Consider the following 25,686-nt stretch of genomic DNA (forward strand, 5'->3'; position numbering starts at 1 on the left):
CTGTATGACCACGGGCCAATTTTTGGTCCATTCATGCTTTAAAATTCAATCTAAAATGTGGCTAACTTTGACCTGGTTGGGCCAAATATCTTGCTTTAAAAACAAAATCACATAAACTATATCTCATCTAAGTTTTAAATTTGATTTAAAAGCTCTAAAGTTTCTGCTTTCTGAGTAGATGTCTGACTGCGCATCATGCCTCATCCCAGCTTCTCCTTAGAGAGACTTGCATGATGGTGGGTTTGAATGGACCCCTGTCAGCTCTGGTGAAGCCACAGAGAAAAAAGCTGACAGTGATGTTAACAAGTCTGACAGCAGAGGAAGACAGACAGATTGGAAGATACACAAAGAGAAAGTCCCGGCCCAGCGGCCATCTTAGCCAGATTGATTGGCTTGATAGACAAGTAGAACTGCAGTTTGCTCTGCTGAGGGCCTGAATACATGAAATAGCTGGAGAACTCGGCCTTTGAACTGGTGTCAAATGTGTCAAGTGAGGTCAAACCTGGCATTCAGGTACAAATATCAAATGTGAAGAGAAAAAAAACCCAGTGAATCCCTCTGTAGTGCAATGTTGGCAGATCAGCTGATACATTCACATGAATTCTAGAGGCTTACCACCAGATAGCTTTGAAGGTCCGCCAGGTCTGCTTTGACAGAGAGAATATAGACCCAAATCCCTTTCTTATCTCTTTTGTCTTACCTCATTAGCCTGATGAACAGAGTATATTTTCAGAGGGAGTCAAAAACACCTACCTGTTTTACCTACAGGTGTTATCATTGTGTTATCAAGAAATCCAGCCACACTTGTCACAAAGGTGTTTCCCTGGTGTCCCACCAGTTGCAGATGTTTACGACATCAAACAGTCACTATCAGTAATTTTAAAAAGCAAATTTTAAATGTATCTTGCTGACACAAAATGAAATGGTATCAAATTCAAAATGAATGCAGTTTGTGGAATTATTTACCTGCTCCACTAAGGTTTTCCAGCATTGCATCGCTTGCATCATCATCATTATCTCTAACTTGCACAAGAGAAAGCAGTCACCAAGCATAGTTTGACTATTATTGCAAGAAAGAAGTAAAGATGGATTTTATTTATATTTTTTGTCCAAATTGTTCATGACTATAAACTCAGTTAAGTTAAAACAAGTTGATTCATCCATTAATGTTGTCACCTTTCTCTCCTCTGTCCTCTCTTATCACCCCTCAGGAGAGATGGTTCGTCAGGCTCGGGTTTTGGCTCAGGCCACCTCAGACCTGGTGAATGCCATGAGGTCGGATGCGGAGGCAGAGGTGGACGTTGACAATTCAAAGAAGTTGCTGGCAGCTGCTAAATTGCTGGCAGACGCCACCGCGAGGATGGTGGAGGCAGCAAAGGTGAGCAGCGTTGAGACATGAAGCATGCAATATTTATTCTGTTTGTAATGTTGCATTTATATATCAACTCAAACAGCAGGGCTGGTGTAAAAACAAGCTTTAGTCCATGCATAATTCATATATGCATGGGACCCCCCACCCAAAAAAAAAAAAAAAAAGGTGAAAAGTTTTGGTTTTAATCAGCGTAGTGGCATTTCTTAAAACCAGATAAAAATCTACAGGGCTGGCTTGTACATACTGGGTGACCTTTTCAGTGACAGCAGAAGGGAAAGAAGCTGACACCCCAAGAGTGGTGTATGTGTGCGTGTGCAAAAGACCAAGGATGACATGACAGTTTGGGAAGTGATTCTCCTTAGTCTTGTTTGTAATTTAGTTATTTTATTTAAAAAAGATGACCTTTAAAACTTTCTTCAATAAAAATGTATTGCACGGACAGATCTTTAATTTGAAAACATCCGAATCCCGAGGTGTGTTTCTGAAAGTGGTTTTATGTTTTTTCCAAAAGTCAACATCTGAAAACATGGTCAACATTCTTGCTAAGCTCTAAATCAGAGCAATTAATTAATGATGTAGTAGGACCCTGAAAAGTTATCCCTTTTCAGTTTTTGGAGTTATTCAATGATTTACTCTATATGTAGCAGCTGCAGGATGTGTCTCTGACACCTCTTTCAGACCACAACAGGGACCTCAAATAAACTGCACTTAATTTTTGTTTCTACTGTCATATAATTACTATTATGATTGCTACAATCCTTTACTAGATACTGAAGGCAACTAGCCACCAATTCTTCTCTCTTTAAGCTCAAATATACATGAACAAAGTTGTAATTTCAAAGTTGTTGCGTTAAATCTTTATTAAACTGACAAAATAAGAGAAATGCTGCTTTGCTGGCAGTATGCATAATGTTGAATATCAGTGTAAACATGGACAGTTTTATTAAACTGGAATTCACAGTCCTGTTTAGCAATGGCCAGGAATTTGCCTATGAAGGGTTAGAAGTAGAGAATAATTGGTCAAATAGGTACAAAATCATAAGGTTGACATTTTAAATATTATAATCCATACAGAATTTAAATTCACCATCCAGTTCACAGTTTTCAGCATAACATGATTAAGAGCACATCAGACTTTTTCCTCCCAGACTGCTGCAGGGGAAGGCTTAGCTTTGCCATTCATCCCATCTTCCTCTATCCAAACTATTTATCTGCCATCTCTCTACATCAGTCCCATTATCTGTCGACAGAATCACACACTGATATTAATAACTCTCCACTTCCACCATGGAAATTAAATGACGCCCTCCAGCTGGTTTGATGGTCGAGTTTGATGCCAGACTTATCGCCGTCACAGCTGTACATTTATCTGTGTCAATGGAGGCTGAGACCTCAGCCAGCCGTTGCCTTGGTAACTGATTGATTTGAGCTTGTGCAGTTTAGTTTTTGGACTGTATATTTTACAGCTGACTGTGTTTATGCTTATTTTTTTAAAGCCCACATCAGGTCATGATTTGCTTTAGCAAGATGCTTATTGTACATGTATTGTATCACTGTAAAACAGATATTGCCTTTTTCACTGGAAATCAGCACTTTTTAATAATTATGCAAATTGGCTGTTAAATTTAAATTGTGTCAGCAGTTGCCAGCAGGCAGATGACAGCTGCAAACTCCACTGATTTGACACCAACATCATCATTTTACTGTGATTAATGCTCAGTCAAATGTTGTATGAAGTCTCAAAAGGAAACAAAACATTTTCAACCTCTGAAATTACTTGAAGGCACTTATGTCTTAGGCCTTGTTCATAGTGATATCTGTGTCTGTGGCAACTTCTGCCAGTGGCATTTGTGGGGTTAAACATTACCTTAATGACTCAGGTTTTCAGCAGCACACACACCTCTCTGTGCAGCTGCAGGTGAAGCCACCGAGTTCCCAGTTAATTAACCTAATGGCTGCAGGCTTAGCTTTCTCTCCAACAGCAGGAGACACGGAGGTGCTAAGTGATATTGGTCTCCACAGAACCCAGTTAACTTGTGCTGCTGGATTCATAAATGGGAAGATAGAAAGAGCTGCTTGCTGATATGAATAAACCACACTCTCATTGACATTTAGCCGTCAACAAAAGAACTGATTGTTCAACTTGCTCAGCTGCAGCTGAGTTTGAGTGCAGTGATTAAGTCTGTGTACACTGATTGGATATTCTAAGATTACTTGTATGTGCTGATGGCTGTTGTGTGGGTGTGTCTGCTGCTCATCTCAGTACGTGTGTGATGTGATGAGAGCTGACATGTCACTCAGGAATGACAATGCTTTTCAATGAAAGAAAATAGTCATTTTAAAGATTGTAGAAAGTCAGGGGAATATTGTTAACAAATCATTCAGCCTTGTTTTTTTCTTCTTCATTTCTTCCCACTGTCATACTAGTTGTTTTCCCTTCCTGCTTAGCGGTTGTGTACCGTATTTGCTGATCTGTGTGTGTGCGCGTGTGTCCTCAGGGCGCGGCGGCATACCCAGAGAATGAGGACCAGCAGCAAAGACTGAGGGAGGCTGCGGAGGGCCTGCGTGTGGCCACCAACGCTGCTGCTCAGAATGCTATTAAGAAGAAACTGATTAACAGACTGGAGGTAAGTAATGCTACAGCTTGGAAGAGGGCATTTCCTCTTGAATTTGAAAATGTTTACAAAAAATCATGATATTCACACCAAGACCAGTCTTACAGTAAATGTCACCATCTCTAAAGTACCAAACATTAGGATAAGTATAAGTGGAGGCATCACTCTGCATCAAAGATCAGTGAGTATTAGATTTTGATTTCAGCAGCAGGATGTCTTTTACCATTACATGTCAGGACAGATTTATTTTGTGGTTGCTTTTTTTGAATAGTATAGGAAAAATAGTGATCTATCTTCAAACTGGATCGAAAGGGACTCATTTGCCTCAGAGTTATTGCCCAAACGAGTTGGGTAGTCCCTTCTCCTTTTATAGTTTGTTACAATGCGCAGTTGTACTGTTTACCTTCAATTAAACTTGAACATTGAGGACCAAACTTTTATTTATGCTTTTTATTTTATTTCTACTCATATGCATTAAGATATACTATTGCTAATAAATTATTCATGCAGCCTGCATTCACAGGGATGCTCTCAGCTTATCATCTTGTTGGGAAATACACAAACTGGACAGTAGTCTTTTAATAGCCACACTCAATAGCGGAGATGTAACACTGAGAAGTCTTTGCTTTAAATGGACACTTGAAGAGAGACTGATACAGAGACAGAGAGCTGCTGTTTATTCATATTCTACACGTGAATGTTTATATGGGTTTTAATATTCCTCAGAATGCTGCCAAGCAGGCTGCCGCTGCAGCCACACAAACCATCGCTGCTGCTCAGAATGCTGCTGCCTCCAACAAGAACACTGCTGCTCACCAGCAGCTGGTGCAGAGCTGTAAGGTGAGGTGCTGATAGTACAGTGTGTTTCTTTTTTCTTTTTTGGGGGGGGATATTTTGCTGCTGTTTACTTCACACTATTTTTCTTTTCCCTCTGCTGTTTAATGTCATTGTATTGTCACGATTGAAATCGCTTGCTCGATGATTTATTGGAAAGTATTGTATTGTATTTTTTTGTGTTTTGTGTCTGTATAGGCAGTGGCAGACCACATCCCACAACTCGTCCAGGGGGTGCGTGGCAGCCAAGCCAAACCAGAGGACCTCAGTGCTCAACTAGCACTCATCATTGCCAGCCAGAACTTCCTACAGGTGCAGTGTACACTCACTCACTCACTCACTCACTCACTCACTCTCACTCTCACTCTCACTCTCACTCTCTTCTTTCTCTCTCTCTCTTCTTTCTCTCTCTCTCTCTCTCTCTCTCTCTCTCTCTCTCTCTCTCTCTCTCTCTCTCTCTCTCTCTCTCTCTCTCTCTATGGCCCTACCATTTTTCACCTCATCATTGCAAAAACTATATGTCCCCATGCTCAAATTGAGTAACTTCAGTCCTACATTGGGAACCAGGTTGAACAGAGTATAAATAGTGCTTCTGCCATGTGGGGATCCCTTTTAAAAATAGGCCTGTAACCTCTTTTTGGTGTAAGCAGGCAGTTAAAGAAGCAGTGGTGTGATGGGATTATGTGTTTAATGTCTCAGTGACACTTTTAAAGCTGATGCAGGACTGTGGGGTTTCCACAAATACCACCACATAATGTAACCTTTGTGCCTTGTTGTTGCCTGGAGCAACATTTAGTTTTTCTAGGCAGTTCCTTAATGTTCTCAGGGAAAATATCTTTTTTATTAAACATTTTAGTCTCTCTTTTTTATTTTTTATTTTCCACTCTGCAGCCTGGTAGTAAGATGGTGACCTCGGCCAAGTCATCTGTTCCCACGGTGACAGATCAGGCTGCAGCCATGCAACTGGGTCAGTGTGCCAAGAACCTGGCCACGTGCCTGGCTGAGCTGAGGACGTCTGCACAGAAGGTAGAGCACAGAAACACAAAGGCACTTGCATATGTGCGGGCAGTCACATTTCATATGCAAACTACATGCAAAAACAAACCCAGTACATTTACATCATTCCAGAAAGACACTGCATAATAAGCTGCATGGTTAAAATAATGGCAAAGACTACAATTCATGTCAACAAAGTGTGTTCAGTTCTTGAGTTGTTGTTTTTTACTTCTTAGTCCACATCAGATGCATGTAAACTGCTGTCTTAAAGTCTTTTAAATTCTGAGTCACATCAAGTCACCTAAGTTGATATGTGACAATAGTCTGACACACTTGCCACAAGTACAGGATTTGAAGCAGATATGTTTAGTGTATAGCAGCTGTTTGAGTTTATAACGAGCAGAAACTGACAACAGAATATATTTCTGTCTACTTACAATGTGAACTGAGAGTGACATTAGACTTCCTTTTATTCTCTAGGCTCATGAAGCCTGCGGCCCCATGGAGATTGACTCTGCGCTGACTGCCATCCAGACCCTGAGAAGTGAGCTGCAAGATGCCAAGCTGGCTGCTGTTAATGCCCAGCTGAAACCACTACCCGGGGAATCGGTAAGAGATGTTTTAGACCAATGAGACTGACTCAGGATTCATTCTTCTGAAGACAGCATGAAAAATGGCACTTGCATTAAGCTATACAAACAATACTGGCTACCAACAACTCATGCTTGAAGTGGAGTTTAATGGGTTTGCAACCTAATATTTAGTTTTTAGTTACTCACTTCCCCTTTCCCTCTGCTCCAGTTGGAGAAGTGTGCTCAGGATCTGGGCAGCACCTCTAAGTCAGTGGGATCCTCCATGGCTCAGCTGCTCACATGTGCTGCTCAAGGAAATGAACACTACACAGGTTGGTACTGCCGATATACTGACTTCTTTTCAGTTCCAAACTGCACAATATTTCCTCTCATGCCACCATAATGGTCTTTCACATCCACAAATCCATAAAAAGTAAAGAGAGAAAAACAGGAAGAACATCAGTCCATTATTGTTCAAAGGGGATTCACAGGAGGGTAGTGTCATCTTCCGCTGTAGTATAGGCAGTCCTTTTCTCCCATTTTCTAAAGAAGTTTGCTCCTTTCATTACAAAGATTTCTTTAACTATGTCTAGCCACAGCTTCTTTTTAATAGAAGATCCTTGATTTTACACTTTTACGAGCTACAAACACTTTTAAGACCGTTCGTCTTGCAGTTACCAACATCTTTTGCTTTGCAGTACATAGTGTGCACAAGGCGTCTTTGTCTTTTTTCACATGACTTTAAAATATTTGAGCTACTTGATGCGATTGAATAATCCAGTTACCCAATATACAGCATCAAAAGTCACTTAATATTTTACCCAGATCTCATGTAGTGCTCTAATAGGCTTTATCTGGTGAATTGGGGTGAAGCAAGGTGAATAAAGATATTGAAAAGATTTTTATCTAAATCTAACCTTGCCTCTTCAGTTGTAAACATGTGTTGTCCAAAGACTTTTCATTACCTTTTATAGTGTAATCAGCTGAAACCTGGTTTATGCTCCTTAAGTAAAATTGTTAACTGCTATGTATAATATGTGTATAATATACATAATTTGTTGTATCCCATCCAGCTGGTTTGTTGTAAATAAGAAATCACATTTCTCATGAGACATTTTATTGTTCCCTCAACAGCAAATACCCCCTTGGACAAAATTAAGTTTTGTCTGTGTTGCTTGTTGCAACACATTTGTCAGGATAGAGAAAATACTTAATACTTACTTAATACTATGCATTAAACAAACATTCAGTTCAAATAGGATGTCATTGTTTAGGATTTATGATGAAGAGTCATAGATGTATAAATTATATATGTGTCTCTGAGATACTTCCGTCACATCTGTACTGTTACGTCTGATCCTTTCTGTAGGAATAGCAGCCAGGGAGACAGCTCAGGCCCTCAAAACACTGGCACAGGCTGCCCGCGGTGTCGCTGCCTCCACCACAGACCCCATGGCAGCTGCTGCCATGCTGGACTCGGCTCGTGATGTTATGGAGGGCTCAGCACTTCTCATTCATGAGGCCAAGCAGGCACTGATTTCCCCCGGAGACGCTGAGAGTCAGCAGAGGCTGGCGCAGGTGAGACGGTTCAACATTGCTCAGGGGGGTATGGAGACTATTCTACGCGTCTGTCCTTTTTAAAAATGCGGGTGGCTCTTGATGCTCCAGGCTGGAAGGTTCAGATTGTTTTTCTGACAGACTACAGCACCAGTGCCTTGAAAGCTCACACCATCAAATATCACTGCAAAGACAGTTCTGCAGGATTCTGCAGGTTGTCAAAACAAAAATATACTCTCAGCTTGTGCGTCCATGAGACTTTTGTTTACGCTGATTCACAACCAACAGTTTATTTTATATTATATTTTTCTCACTACATACAGTGTATATATGTTTCATGAATGTTTTATTATTGTAGTTAAATTTTGAATACATTATACATCAAACCTCAGTATTTTAACTCAGAACCCTTGGATTAGTCTGAATTTGGACTAAAACAGAAAGTTTAATGATGCTTAACATCTCATAGGAGTCATTGAATCCTTAAGGATGTCTTATCTGTAAGAAATTAAACATGCAGCCATGTAAACTTGAAAAGGAAAGTCAGCTCTGTAATGTATTTTGTTTAAGATTTTCTTGTGGACAAAGTCTGAGGCAGATGAATATCTGCATCTGCTTAGTAATACATGAAAGTAAACACCTGTCAAATATAGCAAGGGACATCTGTAATAAACCTGGTGGCATGTTTACAGGCCAAGTACCTTTTTTGATTATTAATGTCTTGTCTTCCTCAAATTTTCTCCACAAAATTAACATATGTTTCTCAATAGCAATGTATAGAATTCATTAAGGGAATCGCAAATACATATTTTTTATCTCTTAAAAAACCCTAATTTAAGTAGTGTACTTTGTCATTTGAAATTGCTATGGGATATGAAATTATATTTAAAAGCCTCTGCTGCTCTTTTTTTTTTTTTTTTTTTTTTTTTAAACTGTTACTGCCTCTTGTTTGCATCTAAGCTTGCTTTCATGTTGTCATGTGCTTCTGTTCTGGCCTCTCTGATTTGAAAACCCAATTTGTAATTGGTTGCATGAACAAAGAGGACGTGCAGACATTGAGATTGATATTGAAAAGGGAAAAAAAATGAGTAAAATGGTACTGATATTATTCTGCGAGACTTCAGCCTTTTAAACGCAACCTGGTCCCTCTAACTCAGTCTGCTGTGAACCTGCTGTGTGTTCCAGGTGGCCAAGGCTGTGTCTCACTCCCTGAATAACTGCGTCAACTGTCTGCCAGGCCAGAAGGATGTGGACATGGCTCTCAAGTGCATCGGGGAGGCCAGCAAGAAGCTGCTGATTGAAACTGTGAGTTTGGTCTGTGACTCACCACATCTCTGCGAGCAAAATTACCATCATGCCTTTTTCTGCCCCACAGCAAAAAGATCTTTGATAAATGTATTAAGATTAATGACGCACGCAAGTTAAAAGTGAAATTGCTACATATGTGCGGTAGGTTTTGAATTGGTCAGTTAATAATCTTTTTTTACAGTTTTTTATCTTGGTGCTTACCCTCCCTCTCTGTGTCTGCTGTTCAGATCCCACCAGCCTCCAAGTCCTTTCAGGAGGCCCAGAGCGAGCTGAACCAAACGGCAGCAGACCTGAACCAGTCAGCAGGCGATGTGGTCCATGCCTCCAGAGGCTCCAGCAGCCAGCTGGCGGTGGCCTCCGGAAAGTTCAGCCAAGATTTTGATGAGTTCCTGGATGCTGGTATCGAGATGGCAGGCCACACTCAGGTTGGTCTTGTTAAATTGGTTTTACAAGAACATCTGAGTCATGTTGATGTGTGTTTGATGATGTTGTAATGTTATGAGTTTGTGTCATTTTAGAAAAAGGATGACCAGGTGCAGGTGATTGGGAACCTGAAGAACATCTCCATGGCCTCTAGCAAACTGCTGCTTGCAGCTAAGAGTCTGTCTGTAGACCCCGCAGCAGCAAATGCCAAGAACCTGCTGGCTGCTGCTGCAAGGTACCACAACTAGCTACATACATACACTTCCTCACCTAAACATTTGTATGCTTTTTTTACATAGTGTATATATTGTAGTATATTGATTTGTTTTCCTGGAAGTGCTAGGTATTTCCTGTTGTTGTTAAGATACAGTCAAATTTGGTATTTGACTGGAATCAGTTCTGTTTAAAACCACTAAGCAGTAAGTAACTCACTCATCATATATTGAACCGTGGTAATATAATCCATCAAGGCAAGTGTGTCTCCTTATGAGGTGCAGGTTATCAGCAAAATGCATTCAGTCATCTGTCATCTTAGTCATTAAAGGCTTTAATGGTGGTGACTGCCGCTGCCAACCTCACTTGTAGTTTTAAAAAAAAGAAGCAAAAATGGCATTTATTTCAAAAGGACATACTGAAAGAAATATTTAGAATTTTTAATATTTTCTGCATAGGCTTGCACACAAAAACCTCCAGTAAATGTCCTCACATATGTCAAAGCCAGCATGCTCACAAACACTTATTATCAACACACGTATTAAAGATTTGTTCTGTTTTCTGTTGTTTTCCTTGTTTCAGAGCAGTGACTGACAGCATCAACCAGCTGATCACACTGTGTACACAGCAGGCTCCTGGCCAGAAGGAGTGTGACAATGCCCTGAGAGAGCTGGAGGTAAACAGAACAACAGGAACAATCAGCAATAATATCAACAAAGGCTCAATGGGGGTCTTATTTACCATGGTCTATCTGAGTAGTACGCAAAGAAATAATAATTTGCACTAATTCTCTCATCTGGAATTAACCAGAGAGAAATTTGTGAAAATAAATAACCTCAGAAATATTATCTAGTGAAAGACTCATACCACTCACTCATCTCTCAGGCTGTCAGGGGAATGCTGGACAATCCCAACGAGCCAGTCAGTGACCTCTCCTACTTTGACTGCATCGAGAGTGTGATGGAGAACTCCAAGGTAGGTCTTCAAGTAAAGCAGCCTAGTGATTAAAAACAAAAAACAAACAAGCACTGTGCACACGCAGAGCTTAGCATCCTAAGCATCCTTCTCTCTTTGTTCTTCTGGCCGGTCCCTTTGTTTTGTCCAGGTCCTGGGAGAGTCTATGGCAGGTATTTCTCAGAACTGCAAAACTGGGGATGTAACCGCATTTGGAGACTGCATAGGATCAGCCTCAAAAGCCCTGTGTGGCCTCACGGAAGCTGCAGGACAGGTACAGAATGCGGAGAGAAGCAACCCTCACTGTACAGTAGCTATTAAAAGCTCATATTGCCTTCTTGTTGCTGATGATGGGAGTTGTTGTTGTTTTTTTTCCCCACAGTCCTCCTACCTGGTGGGTGTGTCTGATCCCAACAGTCAGGCGGGGCACCAGGGGTTGGTGGATCCCATCCAGTTTGCCAAAGCCAACCAGGCAATCCAGATGGCCTGTCAGAATCTTGTAGACCCAGACAGTAGTCCCTCCCAGGTACATGCACTTACAATACTCTCTGTATAGCAATCTGTCAGGTTTAGGTGTTGGCAGTATGATAAAGATGGGTATCTACATTTTTCTCGAAGAGGTGCCACAGTATGATTTATTATCAGGTCAGAGTGTTGCATGGATGAGTGTTGAGCCTTATAAATGGTACAGTATATGACTATGATAAACGGTTGTTTTAATGCTCAGAGTGCATGCAGATTTCCTATTATGTTCATCTTAAAAATCCCTGAATCCTTTCTTTATGCTGATGTTATAAACATTCTACATTTTAAATGAGGCAAATATCTTGTGAGACATAGAATTGTTGATTTAGAAAAGTCAATTTATTACTTAAACCCCTAACAAAAATTAGATGCCGATTTTCAAACTATTGTTGATCTTAAAACTAAGTTTTATTGCTCACAAAATTGTATATTTTCTGCAAATACCTGATGCAGAAGTGTCCAGCTGTGTAGTCAGAAGCCTTCACAGCGGGTCTAAAACTCCTCCATTTACCTTTATTATTACCTCTATTGACTTCAACAACATTCTTTGTTCAAGACTAGACTGTTCTTTGGCCCCCACAGGGCTCTTACATCAGTCAGTTTCTAACTCATTAGGCGATACCAGAGATGAGGGGAGATGCATGCTAGTACAATAGTAAATATCTTTGAGCACACAGACATATGTGGTACAAATGCTGGATGATTTACACATACGCATGACACTGGGATGATTCTTGATACAGTTTATTTGATATAAAATCTGTTCCTGATTGAACTTTTTGTTGTTTATAATGTGGCAGGTGCTCTCTGCAGCCACCATTGTTGCTAAGCACACCTCGGCACTGTGCAACGCCTGCCGTCTGGCCTCCTCCAAGACAACAAACCCAGTTGCCAAGAGGCACTTTGTCCAGTCTGCCAAGGAGGTGGCCAACAGCACCGCCAACTTGGTCAAAACCATCAAGGTAGGATTTCTTTGCCAGTCTTGTCAAAAGGTTGGCTCCGTCCCCTGTTTGACTACGCCAGTGATGTTCTTCGTGATTGATGTGGGATAATTCTGATGAATCCTCTGAGTTAATTGTGAAACATTCTTGATTCATGTCCTCTTGTATTTGTTTGCAAATTTCTGTTAATGCTTTGTTTGATTCTTGACTCTTGGATTAGATAAATTAATAGATACTCTAGTTTAATCAGATTAATAATATTATTGATTTAATAATCAATGCACCTTCATATTCCGTGTCTGTCCCTTTCTAGGCTTTAGATGGAGACTTCTCGGAGGAGAACAGGAACAAGTGTCGAGTCGCCACGGCTCCCCTAATCGAGGCTGTGGAAAACCTGACAACGTTTGCTTCCAACCCAGAGTTTGCCAGCATCCCAGCTCAAATCAGCCGCGAGGTATGGCCATTAGTGTTTGTTGTATTCAAGGACAGCTTTTACATTATTTTATTATATCAATAGACGTTTTATAGCAAATATGCTGAAAATAAGTTATATTGTAATTTCTGCAGGGCTCTGCGGCACAGGAGCCCATCCTCCACTCGGCACGCTCCATGCTTGACAGCTCCACCCACCTTCTCAAGACTGCACGCTCATTGGTTATCAACCCCAAAGACCCACCCACCTGGTCTGTTCTGGCTGGTCACTCCCGCACAGTGTCCGACTCCATAAAGGGTCTCATCACAGCCATCCGGTTAGTGAGTGGAAATCAATGGGATGGGTGACCAAATACAATATATGAAGGTCAATATTTTGGCATTTTGGGAGATTTGCTTATTTGCTTTCTGCTGAGAGTTAGGTGAGAAGATCGATACCACTCTCATGTCTGTACAATACATATTAAGTTGGCAAGCTTAGCACAAAAACATATTGTGACCGACATATTGTGGTTTTACTAGGGATTTATGTGGCAGAGAGTTTCTTGGTCTTGTTGTCATCTTGAGGTTACCAGGCAACCAGTGGAAACTCCAGGAAGTTACCGAAACATCATAATTTGAATCCTTTTAACACCACTGTATTCTGTTTCCCTTCAGTGATTATTACTATTTCTGGATGCACAAAGAGGATTATGGGTATTTGAAAATGTACAACTACTGTTAAAACTAATGTTAAAATTAGAATTATGTTTTATTTTTAAAATAACTTTCACTTCCATTTATCAATGTGCATTCATAAAATGCTTGTGAGACTTTTGCAGCGTAGTTGAGAGAGGATGCCCAAATGCTGTACCAAGGCGTGACAAATGCTTGTACCTCCACAGCTTACATTTTTAATCTCCTTTCACACCTTTTGTACCTGACCTTGATCAGAACAAAACTGATGCCCATGAGGAACTAATTCCCAGTGTCAAACACACTGAATATTAATGTTTCTGCTTGGCTCAGAACATCTGCATGTTAGCATTCACACGCCGCCAGCTTAATGTTCAATTCTGATGTCCTTATCACAGTCTTCCTTTTAGACTGCAAATCGAGTTCTTGGAGTTTGGCCCAGGCCTTTAATAGCATTCAGTGATACACTGCACTGCCAAAGAACACAAATAGGAATGGACTCCATCCTGCAAAAGCCAACCTTATAACCTATTCTCATTACACGCAACAATGAGGTTTTATTTTAGTTTTACCTTCAGTGTACCGTCATGCATGGAAATGGAGGTTTAACTAAACTCATTCTGCCTGTGTGGCCGGTGCCCCCAACCCCTCAGAGGCTTCGGTGCTAATTTGGCTGCCCGGCTTGATCTCCCTGTGCAGTGATACACTGCAGGCCACAATTCAGCATTTGTGATCTGAGCAGCAATGAGATGAGGGAACCAGTAGAAAATTTGTTAAGGAGACATTCTGTTCGTTATGTTAACATTTGCACTTCTTTTGTCTCCCCTTCTCTCTTCTGTCCCCTCCTCATCGACTTTTTTGTCCCAATTTTCCCCCTATACATCATCCTTCAACTTTACTTTAATTTCTGTTTCCAACCTTTTTTTCTTTTTTTTCTTTTTGCTTTCTGTGTCTCTTCTTTTCCTGTTCCCATTTCATTCTCAGGGACAAAGCCCCCGGCCAGCGGGAGTGCGACTCTTCAATTGATAACATCAACAAATGTATCCGGGACATTGAGCAGGCCTCTCTGGCAGCAGTCAGCCAGAACTTACCCAGCAGGGACGACATCTCACTGGAGGTAAGCAACCATCAGAAAATGACTCGACATTTTCCACAGACAACCAGCTGGTATCTTTTTCTGTTTGCATTTGTCTCTTTTTGTCTGGTCTGGTTGTTCATCTCCATCGCACACTTTTTTTCTGTGTTTTTCTCAGTCAGTTTTACAGTCACATGTTTTTTTCCTTTTTCTAGTCCTTGCTTTTTGTCACTCTCTGATAAATTATGGATCTATTAATGGTGGTTTTAATTAGGTTTCTGTGTGTTCTAGGTCACAAACATCTCATTAGGCAGAAATCTGGGATTGAATGTCATCTAAAAACCTTTCTGCAGTTCAATGCAGTATTTTGTTGACCCTTGTAGTAGCCAACCTACAGTTTGGATCCCACTGGGTCCTTAGGCCATAAAACCTGAGATTGGCATGAAGCAGAACTGATCTCAAAGCAGTTTTTCGCACTTGCACCAGTTTTGTAGAGTTATGAAGAGTTTAAGCTCACATATTAGAAGCTAAAGTAGCTACGGGCAAAGATTTCCCTCTTTGGCTCCCTGCTTTTTAGCAGGTTCTAGCTGACTTATTTGAATATACCTCTGTCTCCCATAAAAAGCGAGACAAAAACTAATTTCTTTTTATTTCCTCTCTTTAGGCACTACAAGAGCAGCTGACGTCCACTGTGCAGGAAATTGGCCACTTAATTGACCCCGTTTCCACCGCTGCCAGAGGCGAAGCTTCCCAACTAGGACACAAGGTATATAGGGCAGGGAGTTAATTACTTTACTTAAATACTGCTGGAGCAACAAAGTAATACTTTTTTTTTTAACAGGTAGCAGTATTATGCATTTCCCTATGTTAGGAGTGGGTATCTGGACAAAATGAGTATTGTGCTAATTAGGGCAGCAATATCTCTCCCACTCTTCTTCTCCTTTTGAAAATGTAGCATTTGCTGTAATTGAGACATTGAGGAATTCTCACAGAACTCATTAAAAACCTTTGCACCTCAGGTGACCCAGTTGGCTCGTTACTTTGAGCCACTGATCATGGCCTCTGTGGGTGTGGCATCCAAGCTGAAGGACCACCAGCAGCAGATGACTTTCTTGGACCAAACTAAGACTCTGGCTGAGTCTGCGCTGCAGATGCTCTACGCTGCCAAGGAGGGTGGAGGAAATCTAAAGGTACAACTATTTCACTTTATGCTTTTTTATTTTTTATATGTTGCTGCTCTTCCTCGGAAGGATTATCAGGACAGTGATATTTAATATGTGCTTGTGTCTTGATGTCACATTTCACACAGGCGTCCCATACCCATGATGCCATAGCAGAGGCAGCTCAGCTCATGAAGGAGGCGGTTGACGATATCATGGTGACCCTGAATGAAGCTGCCAGTGAAGTGGGAATGGTGGGAGGAATGGTGGACTCAATCGCAGAGGCCATGGCCAAGGTGAGTGCTCCTGGGCAAACACTGGTGATTAGAACACATGGCTTTTAGCTTTCCATTTGCCTGGACTGTCAATTAATTCACACTCTGGCTTAACTTAAGAGAAGCTACAGACAGTTGTCTCCTAGGCATACCCCTACGCTCTTGCAGTACCTCTCACCATGGACAACTAGTTTAAACCCTTTTCAAGAAGCACAGAGAAAACAGCCCAAATGTATGAAATTCACCACAAGCTCTACTTTCCTCCCTGCCAAAAATGTAAGTTTCCATGTACCAAGAGCCTGTTTCTGAGACTCGGTCCGCCCTGTGTGGCCCAACAGAGGTGCTTGCCTTCAAGCTCCAGGAAAAGACCTCTGTTTTCCTTTTCCACTTTTTGCTGAACCAATTACTAAAATGAAGTGAGGACAAAGTTGTGGTCGCCTGAGACTACACAACAACATTCCCACTCCAGCATAATCTTAAGGAGTTGGCAAAATGATGTAGCGGAAAGGACCTTGTTTTGGCAAGGGCCACAATGGAAAGAGCCTAAATACTGTTGGGGGAAAAAAACAGTGGAATGAATTGGTTAAAGGTTGATAGAGAGCACAGGGGAACTAGCAGGACAGCAAATTTTCTTAATATTTTTCCAGGATGTTCCAGGATTTGTACAAACAGTCATTATTTTTTAATTAAGATTATCATCCTTTTTACAATCCTCAGTGTCTCCAAGGCACCATAAAAAGCCACTGATTAGCATATTAATACACATCACAAGCCATCGAAGCAAAGGAAAATTGAAGACAACACGGCCAGTCTCAGCCAGCGTTGGGGCCTTTAGACCAGCTTTCCAATTAACAGTCAAACTATTGGCAAACACATAAGGTGTGAAGCAAGAAAACTTTTTTATCTCAAGTACAAACAGAATATCATCAACTAATAATTACATCCTCCTCGCCTTCCAGAGTGAGACTTATCACAGGTCTGATAAAGTGCCTCAGGTGTGCGTCACCAGAGGGAACAGCATCTCGGCATCAACTTTGTGTGGAACGTCATGAATAATTAGTGAAAGTGGTTCATTTTTGGTATGTGTGTGTTTTTGTCCATGTGTCACTAAGCGTGTGCATGTCAGTAGTTGATTAAAAAGAGATAATCCTCTTAGTTAATCCATCTACATAATGGTCACTCTGCTGTGGTTTCAGCAGAGGTGAATTAAATGCTTTTCAGCTGAACCTTTAGTCACTTAGTAAGGCCACAGATTCTTAGGTCCTTTTTCATTGGGTGAACATCATGTACTTGCACCAGCATGCTATCTCCACATGACGTCATCTTTCTCGTCTCCTCTGCTTTGCCATTATACTCAGATGTGTTGATTGCTGTCTAATTTAGCAGAAATGACAGAAACACTCTGTAATGTATGCACTGCAAGCTGGTGATCGAATGTTTTTGTAGTTGATGCTATTTTAAAGCTGTAATTACAGAGTGGATTTGGTGGATAATTTATAATGAGTGTTTTTCATTCATTCTGAGTGTTTATTTGAATATAAAATTACATTAACGTTGGTTTACAGATGAACTGATGCCTGCACACCTGGCAGAATTATTATAATTGAAGGGTAGATTAGATTTCGCATTTTGCTGCAACTAAAGAGCGGAATGATTGTCTTGTTTGACGATGTTTGTTTTTTTTTTTTTTTTTTTTTTTTTTTTCATTTTTATGAAGGACAAACCAATCACGCCTAAAATGAAAATGGCATTGCCGTTTTAACCTTGTGTGTGTGTGTGTGTGTGTGTGTGTGTGTGTGTGTGTGTGTGTGTGTGTGTGTGTGTGTGTGTGTGTGTGTGTGTGTGTGTGTGTGTGTGTGTGTGTGTGTGTGTGTGTGTGTGTGTGTGTGTGTGTGTGTGTGTGTGTGTGTGTCTTTGTCTCTTTCCCCAGCTGGATGAAGGTACACCGCCTGAACCCGAGGGCTCATTTGTGGATTACCAGACCAGTATGGTGAAACACTCTAAGGCCATTGCTGTCACTGCTCAAGAAATGGTAGGCCTTCAAAATAATAGTTTGCATTGTTAGACCATTTTGGAAATGTGACCGTGATCTGTGAATATATTATCTATTTATTAAATGGAAAAACTGTCTAATATTAAATGTTTTCAGAATTAAAATAAATAAGAATAAAACCAGCTTGGGCTCCTTGCTGCATCGTCCATGGGTTCAGGTGTGGACTGTGGCCCTTTGCTGCATGTCATCCACCCCTTGCCTCTCCATCTCTCAAGCTATCCTGTCAAATAAAAGAAAAAAAGCCCCAAAAATATATATTAAAAAAAAATGAAACACCAAAATGTGTTTTATCTGTCAGTTTATCTGTTGGTAGGAATTTAAATGTCCGATACACTTTGCTGTTGATTGATGCTAATTCACCAACCTTACATAAAATGTCTCCTGGTAGTTTGAGGAGAAAATATAGTTAGTTTTCTTTATAAAGAGCACATTTAGCGTTTTACATTTAAGCAGCTTATTTCTGTGCTGTACTTTGTGTGCAGAGTTCAGAAGTGAAGTAAACATTTGTGTTTGAGTTTGGACTGACAGTCGATGTGTGTTTATCCCTCAGATGACCAAATCGGTGACATGTCCAGACGACCTGGGAGCTCTGGCTTCTCAGGTGACTGTGGACTACAGCCAGCTGGCCGTTCAGGGACGACTGGCTGCTCACACGGCTGAGCCAGAGGAGGTAAGGATGGCCCAGGTGTCACCGTAAGACAGATTGTCTTACCCATTATACATACCATTATGTCGTTTTTATTCCCTGTCTATGCATGCACCTATATGTCATGGTGGAGCTGAGGCACATATTCTTTATAAACATTTACACTGCCTGATTACATATTTCTTTTTAATCTTCTTTTTTTTCCCTAAAAATAATAGCTCAGTAAATTTATATTGTTTCATATTGTATGGTGTTCTCTGTTGTCCAGATTGGTTTCCAGATCAAGACTCGAGTGCAGGAGCTGGGACACGGCTGCATCTTCCTCGTCCAGAAAGCTGGAGCTCTGCAGATCACTCCCTCTGATGGTTTCACCAAACGGGAGCTCATTGATTGTGCCCGTGCGGTCACAGAGAAGGTATTATCCTTTCATTAACAGATCTGGTTGAGAATTTAGTTGTTTTTCTTTCTTCCTACTACTCCAGTTCTTTACTGGTAATAGTAAAGCATTATTTTATAGCTGGGTGGTTTGCAACAAGTGATCCTGCTTTCATGGTATCAAGAACATAAAAGGGTTTGAGCCATAATTCGTTTTATCATATGCCTCCTGAATTAAACCATTTTGGATAAAAACATTTGCTTAAGGCATGTTTATGCTTCAAAGACTGACTGTTTAATAAGAATTCATAGTCCCTGGCAAAATACAATACTCTGCGGACCGTGTTAATAATTCATTCGTAAATATTGCACAGATCATATCCAAGCAGGCCAGCTACATGTACAGATGTGGTATGGGAATGCAAACAGATTCCTCTAGAGGTATTAAATGTGGTTTCATTTGGAGAATCCACAGCAGTCTGCTGTATAGATACTTTTTTTTTATTCTTTTTCTTAATGGTTTGTCTGAACATTTCCTGCTTGTTCTGTTTTGATCCCCTCACCCCATAACGTTCCACAGCTATTATTTATTTTATGTAAGTATGCAAGTGTCAAGACTTTGGAAACATCAGTTAATCAGCTTCTACTGCCGCTCAGGCATCTGTGAGGAAAACAAATGGAGTTTAAACCAGTTGGACATGTACTCATTTGGATGAGTGAGTGATGGTTGTGCATTGCTCTGCGCCAACATGGTATTTTGCCGTCACAGCAAATTTTTAAATCCTCTTGCGACTAGTGTTTGGTCTTCTCAGTTGAATGCATTATTTATGATGTTCCAAAGAAAGACATGTCACAAACAATGCAAAATAGTGTTCACCAGGATCGATAGCAGTATGTTGCTTATTTCTGCTGTTTTGTCCAGTAATGGTGTGTTCAACTCCAACTGAACAAAACAGTAATATTTAAAAGAATATAGTGGGTTGTGTCCATATGAACAAAATGACAGTTAAGGTATGGTAAATGTACTTTCTGCCTAAGGTCAAGATATCTGCACATCCTCACCTGTATGATTATAGGGTGTGATGTCTGTGTGTGTCCTCAGGTGTCCTTAGTGCTCTCAGCACTCCAGGCAGGCAACAAGGGTACTCAGGCCTGCATCACAGCAGCCAGCGCAGTGTCTGGCATCATCGCCGATCTGGACACCACCATCATGTTCGCCTCCGCCGGTACACTCAACGCAGAAAATGACGAGTCCTTTGCTGACCACAGGTTAGAGCTGGAAACGTGCCCGATTGTGTCTGTATACACATACTTAGTGTGCGAGACATCACTAAGTCTACAAGTACAAGACGTGACTGGAGTCTAAAACCAGCCCTCCGGTTATCTTTCATCTGAAACTGACAGAATGACATATTAGCTGGTGAACAGGGGGCAGGAAGTCACTTAAGTTAGAAACTACAAATTACCCTCAGGGTTTGAAAGACGGAGGAAGTGTCACATCTCTACTGCTCTTGCTCTCAGACTAAAGACTCCACTCACAGGCAGGATTCCCATGGTGCTTAAAAAAAGAAAAAAACAGCATAAGATTTAGAAGTTAGAATTATTCTGGGTATATTCAAGGAAATCCCACTTTGTTGTCTACTAAATGTCTACTAAAAGTGTTCACAATCTAGTGCTTCACTTGTGGTGAACTTGATTGGCCTAGTTATTTTTGAATGATTAGAGTTCAAAGAGATACATATCTAATGATCCAATACAAGACTTGGCACATTACATGCTACTATGACCAAAAATGATTCATCTTGATCCTTACAGATAATTGTTAGTGAAATTGCACTGTACCTCACTGAAGAATCATGAAAGCAAAAAATGTAGGGAAGTCCTGCTGGAGTAGGATGAAAGGGAATGGAATCATCTTTAAGCTCAAATTATGTCATGCAGCTCGCTTGAAAATCGAGAAGAAACTTTGCAGCAGCTTCCTACATATTCTCTTGTCAGTTTTAGAAATTTTACCGACTCTACTGGTTACATGATCTTGCCTATCTTCCTTGTGTTTGCACAGGCTTTGATATACAAATGCCTTCGATATGAAAAGAGATGAGCGCCAGTGTACTTCATTTTGATGGCTGGAATTCACACACATTTACAGTTAGAGTTTGGATCGCCAAAAGCAACGTTTAACACTTATCTTTTTTCTGCCTCCTCATTTTCTCTCTCAGGGAAAACATTTTGAAGACGGCCAAAGCTCTGGTCGAGGATACAAAGATGCTGGTGTCTGGTGCAGCTTCCGGTCAGGACAAGTTGGCTCAGGCCGCCCAGTCTTCGGCCAAAACCATTACCCAGCTCACAGATGTGGTCAAACTGGGAGCTGCCAGTATTGGCTCTGATGACCCTGAGACACAGGTTAGCCAGTCTTGTTTTTCTGCTTGTCATTATTTCACTGTGCCTGTTTTCACAAATGTGGAAGAATGAGCTGTGAATGGCAATAACCTTTTCAGAGTTTTGTCTCTTTCCCAGGCTGAGTTGTGATAAATTGGTGCCTATCTGCGTGTCCTTTCTCTAGGTGGTTCTGATAAATGCTGTCAAAGATGTGGCCAAGGCACTGGCTGAGCTCATTAGTGCCACAAAGTGTGCTGCTGGCAAGGCAGCAGATGATCCATCTATGTACCAGCTAAAGAGCGCTGCCAAGGTGAGGGGATCAGGGGATCTGCCGGGCCTGAAACTATGTCACCTATCTTGAATGCAGTTAAATCTTGTGTCTAATGTCTTTTTCAGATTTAGAAATCTTAAACATCAGAACATTGTATTTTCTTTCTATTTTATTTTTTGTAAGAAATCAAATCAGCTAATTTCTTTCCTGAAAGGCAACAATTGCTTAATTTCTTCTTCTTTTTTTCCAATGATGAAAACTTTCCATTGCGACATGAAAATGGATGTTCTGGATAACAGGAAACTGGGAATTTTTATCCACGATAAATCAGCTTGAATGCTTGGCTTCAACGCATATTTTCAAAGCCCCACTTCACAATCTACTGCTGACTGCTCATTATCACCTCGAGCTGTGAAGTTTTTAAAAACATGTCAGATTCACAGTCTGCGGCAGCTCAGTGTGTCATGGAGTCTTTCAGAGGATAACAACATGCCTCACATGCAATTTTAGGACTTGAGTTTTTTGCTTTCTTGAGTCATGAGGGCTGTGGGCTTTCCTGCGTGGGTGATGTGCGCCCCCTGTCTTTGAGTTTGATGTAGTTTCCTTTGCAATGCTCAAACCATAGAAGAGGACACTGGCAGCTTATATGTAGGATCACACAAAAAAAGAGCTATATATGCAAAATGTGCTTACAATGAAAGACATTTTAGGACGATCCACTGTGAAATATGAATGGGAAATTTGGAAGTTGGGGTGAGACATGTATACGCTCATTGTTTAGGTTCAGGTTACTTTATTTGTACCTGTAGGTAGATTTGGTTTCCAGTAAAATACAAGGCATTCCTGTTGACAAAACACTTACAAAGAGTGAACAATTAAAATAAACCACTAGAATAAATAAGATAAAAATGCTACTTACTGATGCACATAATTTGATATCATGACATGAACATGCTTTAGTGCTCCATCTCCATTGCTGTGAAATGTTGAGGTGAATAAAAAAACAGTTTCATTGTTTTGTTTTTTTGTTTTTCATTTCTTGTGTTCTTCTGTTTTTCTGTCAGGTGATGGTGACCAACGTGACGTCCCTGCTAAAGACAGTCAAAGCCGTAGAGGACGAGGCCACTCGGGGCACCAGAGCGCTGGAGGCCACAATTGAGTGTATCAAACAGGAAATGTCGGTGAGGACGGGTGGAGGGCATGAGCGTGGATAGTTGACAACAATAATGCAGTATCACCAAGGATTACATATGACTGATTGATGTCTTTGATGATTCAAGAATAATATTTGATAATGTTAACACAGCAGACACTGATGATTAGTTTTGTTCTACTGGAGAAATCCCAATCAAATTAGTTTACTACCTGTCAAATAACACCCACCCACTTTGTGGTCCCCAGCTGTTTCAATCCAGGGATGCTCCCAACAAGACAACCACACCTGAGGAGTTCATTCGCATGACTAAGGGCATCACCATGGCAACTGCTAAAGCGGTGGCTGCAGGGAACTCTGCCCGGCAGGAGGACATCATCCATACAGCCAACCTCAGTCGCAAGGCTATTTCAGACATGCTCACCACCTGCAAGGTTCTTCTTTCACCTTACCAATAGAATAATTATATTTATATGATGTGTCTATATAAAACTTAAAAAAGAAAGATTAACATCCTGTTCAATCTGAGAGTATATTCTGTTTGTCTTTCAGCAAGCGGCCTACCATCCAGAGGTCAGTGAAGAGGTGAAGAACAGAGCGCTGATGTTCGGATCAGAGTGTACAACTGGATATATCGATCTACTGGAACAAGTACTATTGGTAGGTTGACATTGTGTTGTTAAGGATCTGCAGGGAGTGTGAGATTTTTTTTGGTTCTTTGTTAGCAGTTACAAGTAACAGTCAATGTTTTGGTCTAATAATGCTCTTGAATGCTGAAATACATCAAAGAGATTTTGACCATTAACCTCTTATCCTCCTGTAAATGTATCTGTACTGTTTCCAAGACTTTGAATAAAACCTTGACTGTACGCTATGTAGGGAAGATATCAGATGAATTGTATATTTAGTATCGGATTGTTCAAAAATATATTTGACCAATGACACTTTATACACTTACATGAATTTCTCTGCTGTTTAGCCTGCCATATTTGATATCTTTAGACATTTTGATACATCACATTAACATTTAGTTACGTTTTGTGGCTTTGAATGATGTTCACAACTAGAGGCTGTCTCAGTCTTTCCAAGCATAATAGTGTTTGTGTGTGTCTGTGTGTCTGTTTGTAGGTCCTGCAGAAGCCCACTGGAGAGCAGAAGCAGCAGCTGGCAGCTTGCTCCAAACGAGTGGCGGGAGCTGTCACAGAGCTCATCCAGACCGCAGAGGCCATGAAAGGTAATGGCTTCATACACACACCCTTTACAGTGTTATATCTGATGAACTGAAGTCTGTATCAGTAATTGATGACTTTTACTGATTTACTAATGAAGCTTCCAACAAAATCTGCTATTGTTCGTAATCCCCAGTAGGAGGCTACTACATCTATAACCGAATACCTTTTAAATTTCCCAAATAACAGAAACAGTCCTTTTTAAACAATGTTTTGGTAATATCCCTGTCCTCCTTCTTTTGCTACAGATGGAGGTAAGTTAGCATTGTTTTCTGTGCCTTATGTCACCAGTTGTGAGCTGTTCAACACGTTCTCTCCTCAGCGCTAACATTGATTCATTTAATCTCATTTTGAAGTCCAGCTGCTCGCAGGCTTCTCAAGTGCGTAGTGTCAGCTCTATCCATCGCGCTTCATTTTATGTGCCATCTCATTTTAAATGAATCACTCCATCTTCATTGCAGTGAATGGCAGTTTGTGGCCTCTGTCAGCTATGCATGGGATGCAGTGATTTTTTGTTTTTTTTTCTTCTCCTCGATCACAGTATTGTTGTTGTTGTGAGGCATGATCTTTTGACACTCTGCCTTGTGACAGGTTTTTTTTATTTGTTTTTTTTCTTTTGGTTTTAAAATCCTGTTGTTAAAGTTTAAATTTGAAATGCATGTGTACATGCACCCCTCAGGTTCAGAGTGGGTGGACCCTGAGGATCCAACAGTGATTGCAGAAACGGAGCTGCTTGGAGCAGCGGCGTCCATCGAAGCGGCAGCTAAGAAGCTGGAGCAGCTCAAACCCCGAGCCAAGCCCAAGGTGGGTGACTGCATGACTGGTAACTCACTGAGACTTTGTCAGTGTATGGAGAAGTGATTTGAGAGCAGTAAAAAAGAAGATGGTTTGATTCTGTTTTCAGTCTAATGAAAACGCCCCATAAAGACCTTATTTTGATCGGATGCCTTTGGATTGTACAGTATGTAAAACACTGTATATTAGACATTTCCTTTGTAGCAATGCCTTGAAACATGACCTTTTTTACCTTTTATCAATGTTCTGTGGCTGTCTGTAAACATATCTATGTTTTTTGTGGTTTATATTTAAGTTTCAGTGTTAATGTTGGGAGTGCAATTTCACACTAACCAAATTACACTTTTTTGTTTTTGACGTTCTCAGAAAGGGTGCTCTGTGTCCTCCCTGTTTACATTTTCCCATCACATTTTCTTTGACTTTGATTTAAGATCACAACTTAACCAGTGTCTCTTAACCTGAACGTCCCACAATCTCACATGCTACCCAGTTTATTTGCATATCCGTGCCCACCAAAGTTTTACTTTTTGAGTTTTATCTCTGCAGCTGTTGAGTTGAAAACTCACTGAAACCTCACCCCCTCCTCCACATTATATTATCTTCAGCCATACCCCCTTCTTTCATACAAGACATCTGCCATATTCCCCTTCTTCTTCCGATCATCCATCCATCCGTGGTAGTTCTAGCCAAAGCCTGTCCCAGTATATGTCCTCTGGCTCCCAGTTAACCCTTCCCCTCCCTCCCTGCCTGCCCCCACCACCGGAGGCCTTCTCTGCAGGGCTCTGTCTGATATGTTTGATATATTAGGTTGTTATTCAGTCCCAACTATATATCAAACATATTCCTACAGTGTCCCGC

At 40.9% G+C, this 25,686-nt stretch overlaps 1 protein-coding gene across 2 annotated transcripts in view; it reads left to right on the forward strand.

Annotated features, from left to right (window-relative positions):
* tln2a (talin 2a) overlaps window positions 1-25,686 on the forward strand; it is a 93,649-nt gene that overhangs the window by 63,340 nt on the left and 4,623 nt on the right. For both annotated transcript variants that reach the window (XM_051379408.1, XM_051379409.1), the window contains exons 22-54: window positions 1,212-1,378; window positions 3,871-3,999; window positions 4,714-4,827; window positions 5,020-5,133; window positions 5,713-5,847; window positions 6,298-6,426; window positions 6,619-6,721; window positions 7,759-7,967; window positions 9,132-9,251; window positions 9,482-9,679; window positions 9,773-9,912; window positions 10,473-10,566; window positions 10,776-10,865; window positions 10,996-11,118; window positions 11,227-11,370; window positions 12,170-12,331; window positions 12,624-12,764; window positions 12,878-13,059; window positions 14,402-14,534; window positions 15,157-15,258; window positions 15,512-15,682; window positions 15,802-15,948; window positions 17,858-17,959; window positions 18,531-18,650; window positions 18,895-19,041; window positions 20,104-20,270; window positions 21,221-21,404; window positions 21,565-21,690; window positions 22,716-22,832; window positions 23,053-23,238; window positions 23,357-23,464; window positions 23,933-24,038; window positions 24,713-24,837. In XM_051379408.1, the coding sequence (XP_051235368.1) occupies window positions 1,212-1,378; window positions 3,871-3,999; window positions 4,714-4,827; window positions 5,020-5,133; window positions 5,713-5,847; window positions 6,298-6,426; window positions 6,619-6,721; window positions 7,759-7,967; window positions 9,132-9,251; window positions 9,482-9,679; window positions 9,773-9,912; window positions 10,473-10,566; window positions 10,776-10,865; window positions 10,996-11,118; window positions 11,227-11,370; window positions 12,170-12,331; window positions 12,624-12,764; window positions 12,878-13,059; window positions 14,402-14,534; window positions 15,157-15,258; window positions 15,512-15,682; window positions 15,802-15,948; window positions 17,858-17,959; window positions 18,531-18,650; window positions 18,895-19,041; window positions 20,104-20,270; window positions 21,221-21,404; window positions 21,565-21,690; window positions 22,716-22,832; window positions 23,053-23,238; window positions 23,357-23,464; window positions 23,933-24,038; window positions 24,713-24,837 (4,535 nt within the window). The remainder of the gene's footprint in view (window positions 1-1,211; window positions 1,379-3,870; window positions 4,000-4,713; window positions 4,828-5,019; window positions 5,134-5,712; window positions 5,848-6,297; window positions 6,427-6,618; window positions 6,722-7,758; window positions 7,968-9,131; window positions 9,252-9,481; window positions 9,680-9,772; window positions 9,913-10,472; window positions 10,567-10,775; window positions 10,866-10,995; window positions 11,119-11,226; window positions 11,371-12,169; window positions 12,332-12,623; window positions 12,765-12,877; window positions 13,060-14,401; window positions 14,535-15,156; window positions 15,259-15,511; window positions 15,683-15,801; window positions 15,949-17,857; window positions 17,960-18,530; window positions 18,651-18,894; window positions 19,042-20,103; window positions 20,271-21,220; window positions 21,405-21,564; window positions 21,691-22,715; window positions 22,833-23,052; window positions 23,239-23,356; window positions 23,465-23,932; window positions 24,039-24,712; window positions 24,838-25,686) is intronic.

Source organism: Dicentrarchus labrax, unplaced genomic scaffold (assembly GCF_905237075.1).
Source record: "Dicentrarchus labrax unplaced genomic scaffold, dlabrax2021, whole genome shotgun sequence".
Taxonomy (NCBI): domain Eukaryota; kingdom Metazoa; phylum Chordata; class Actinopteri; family Moronidae; genus Dicentrarchus; species Dicentrarchus labrax.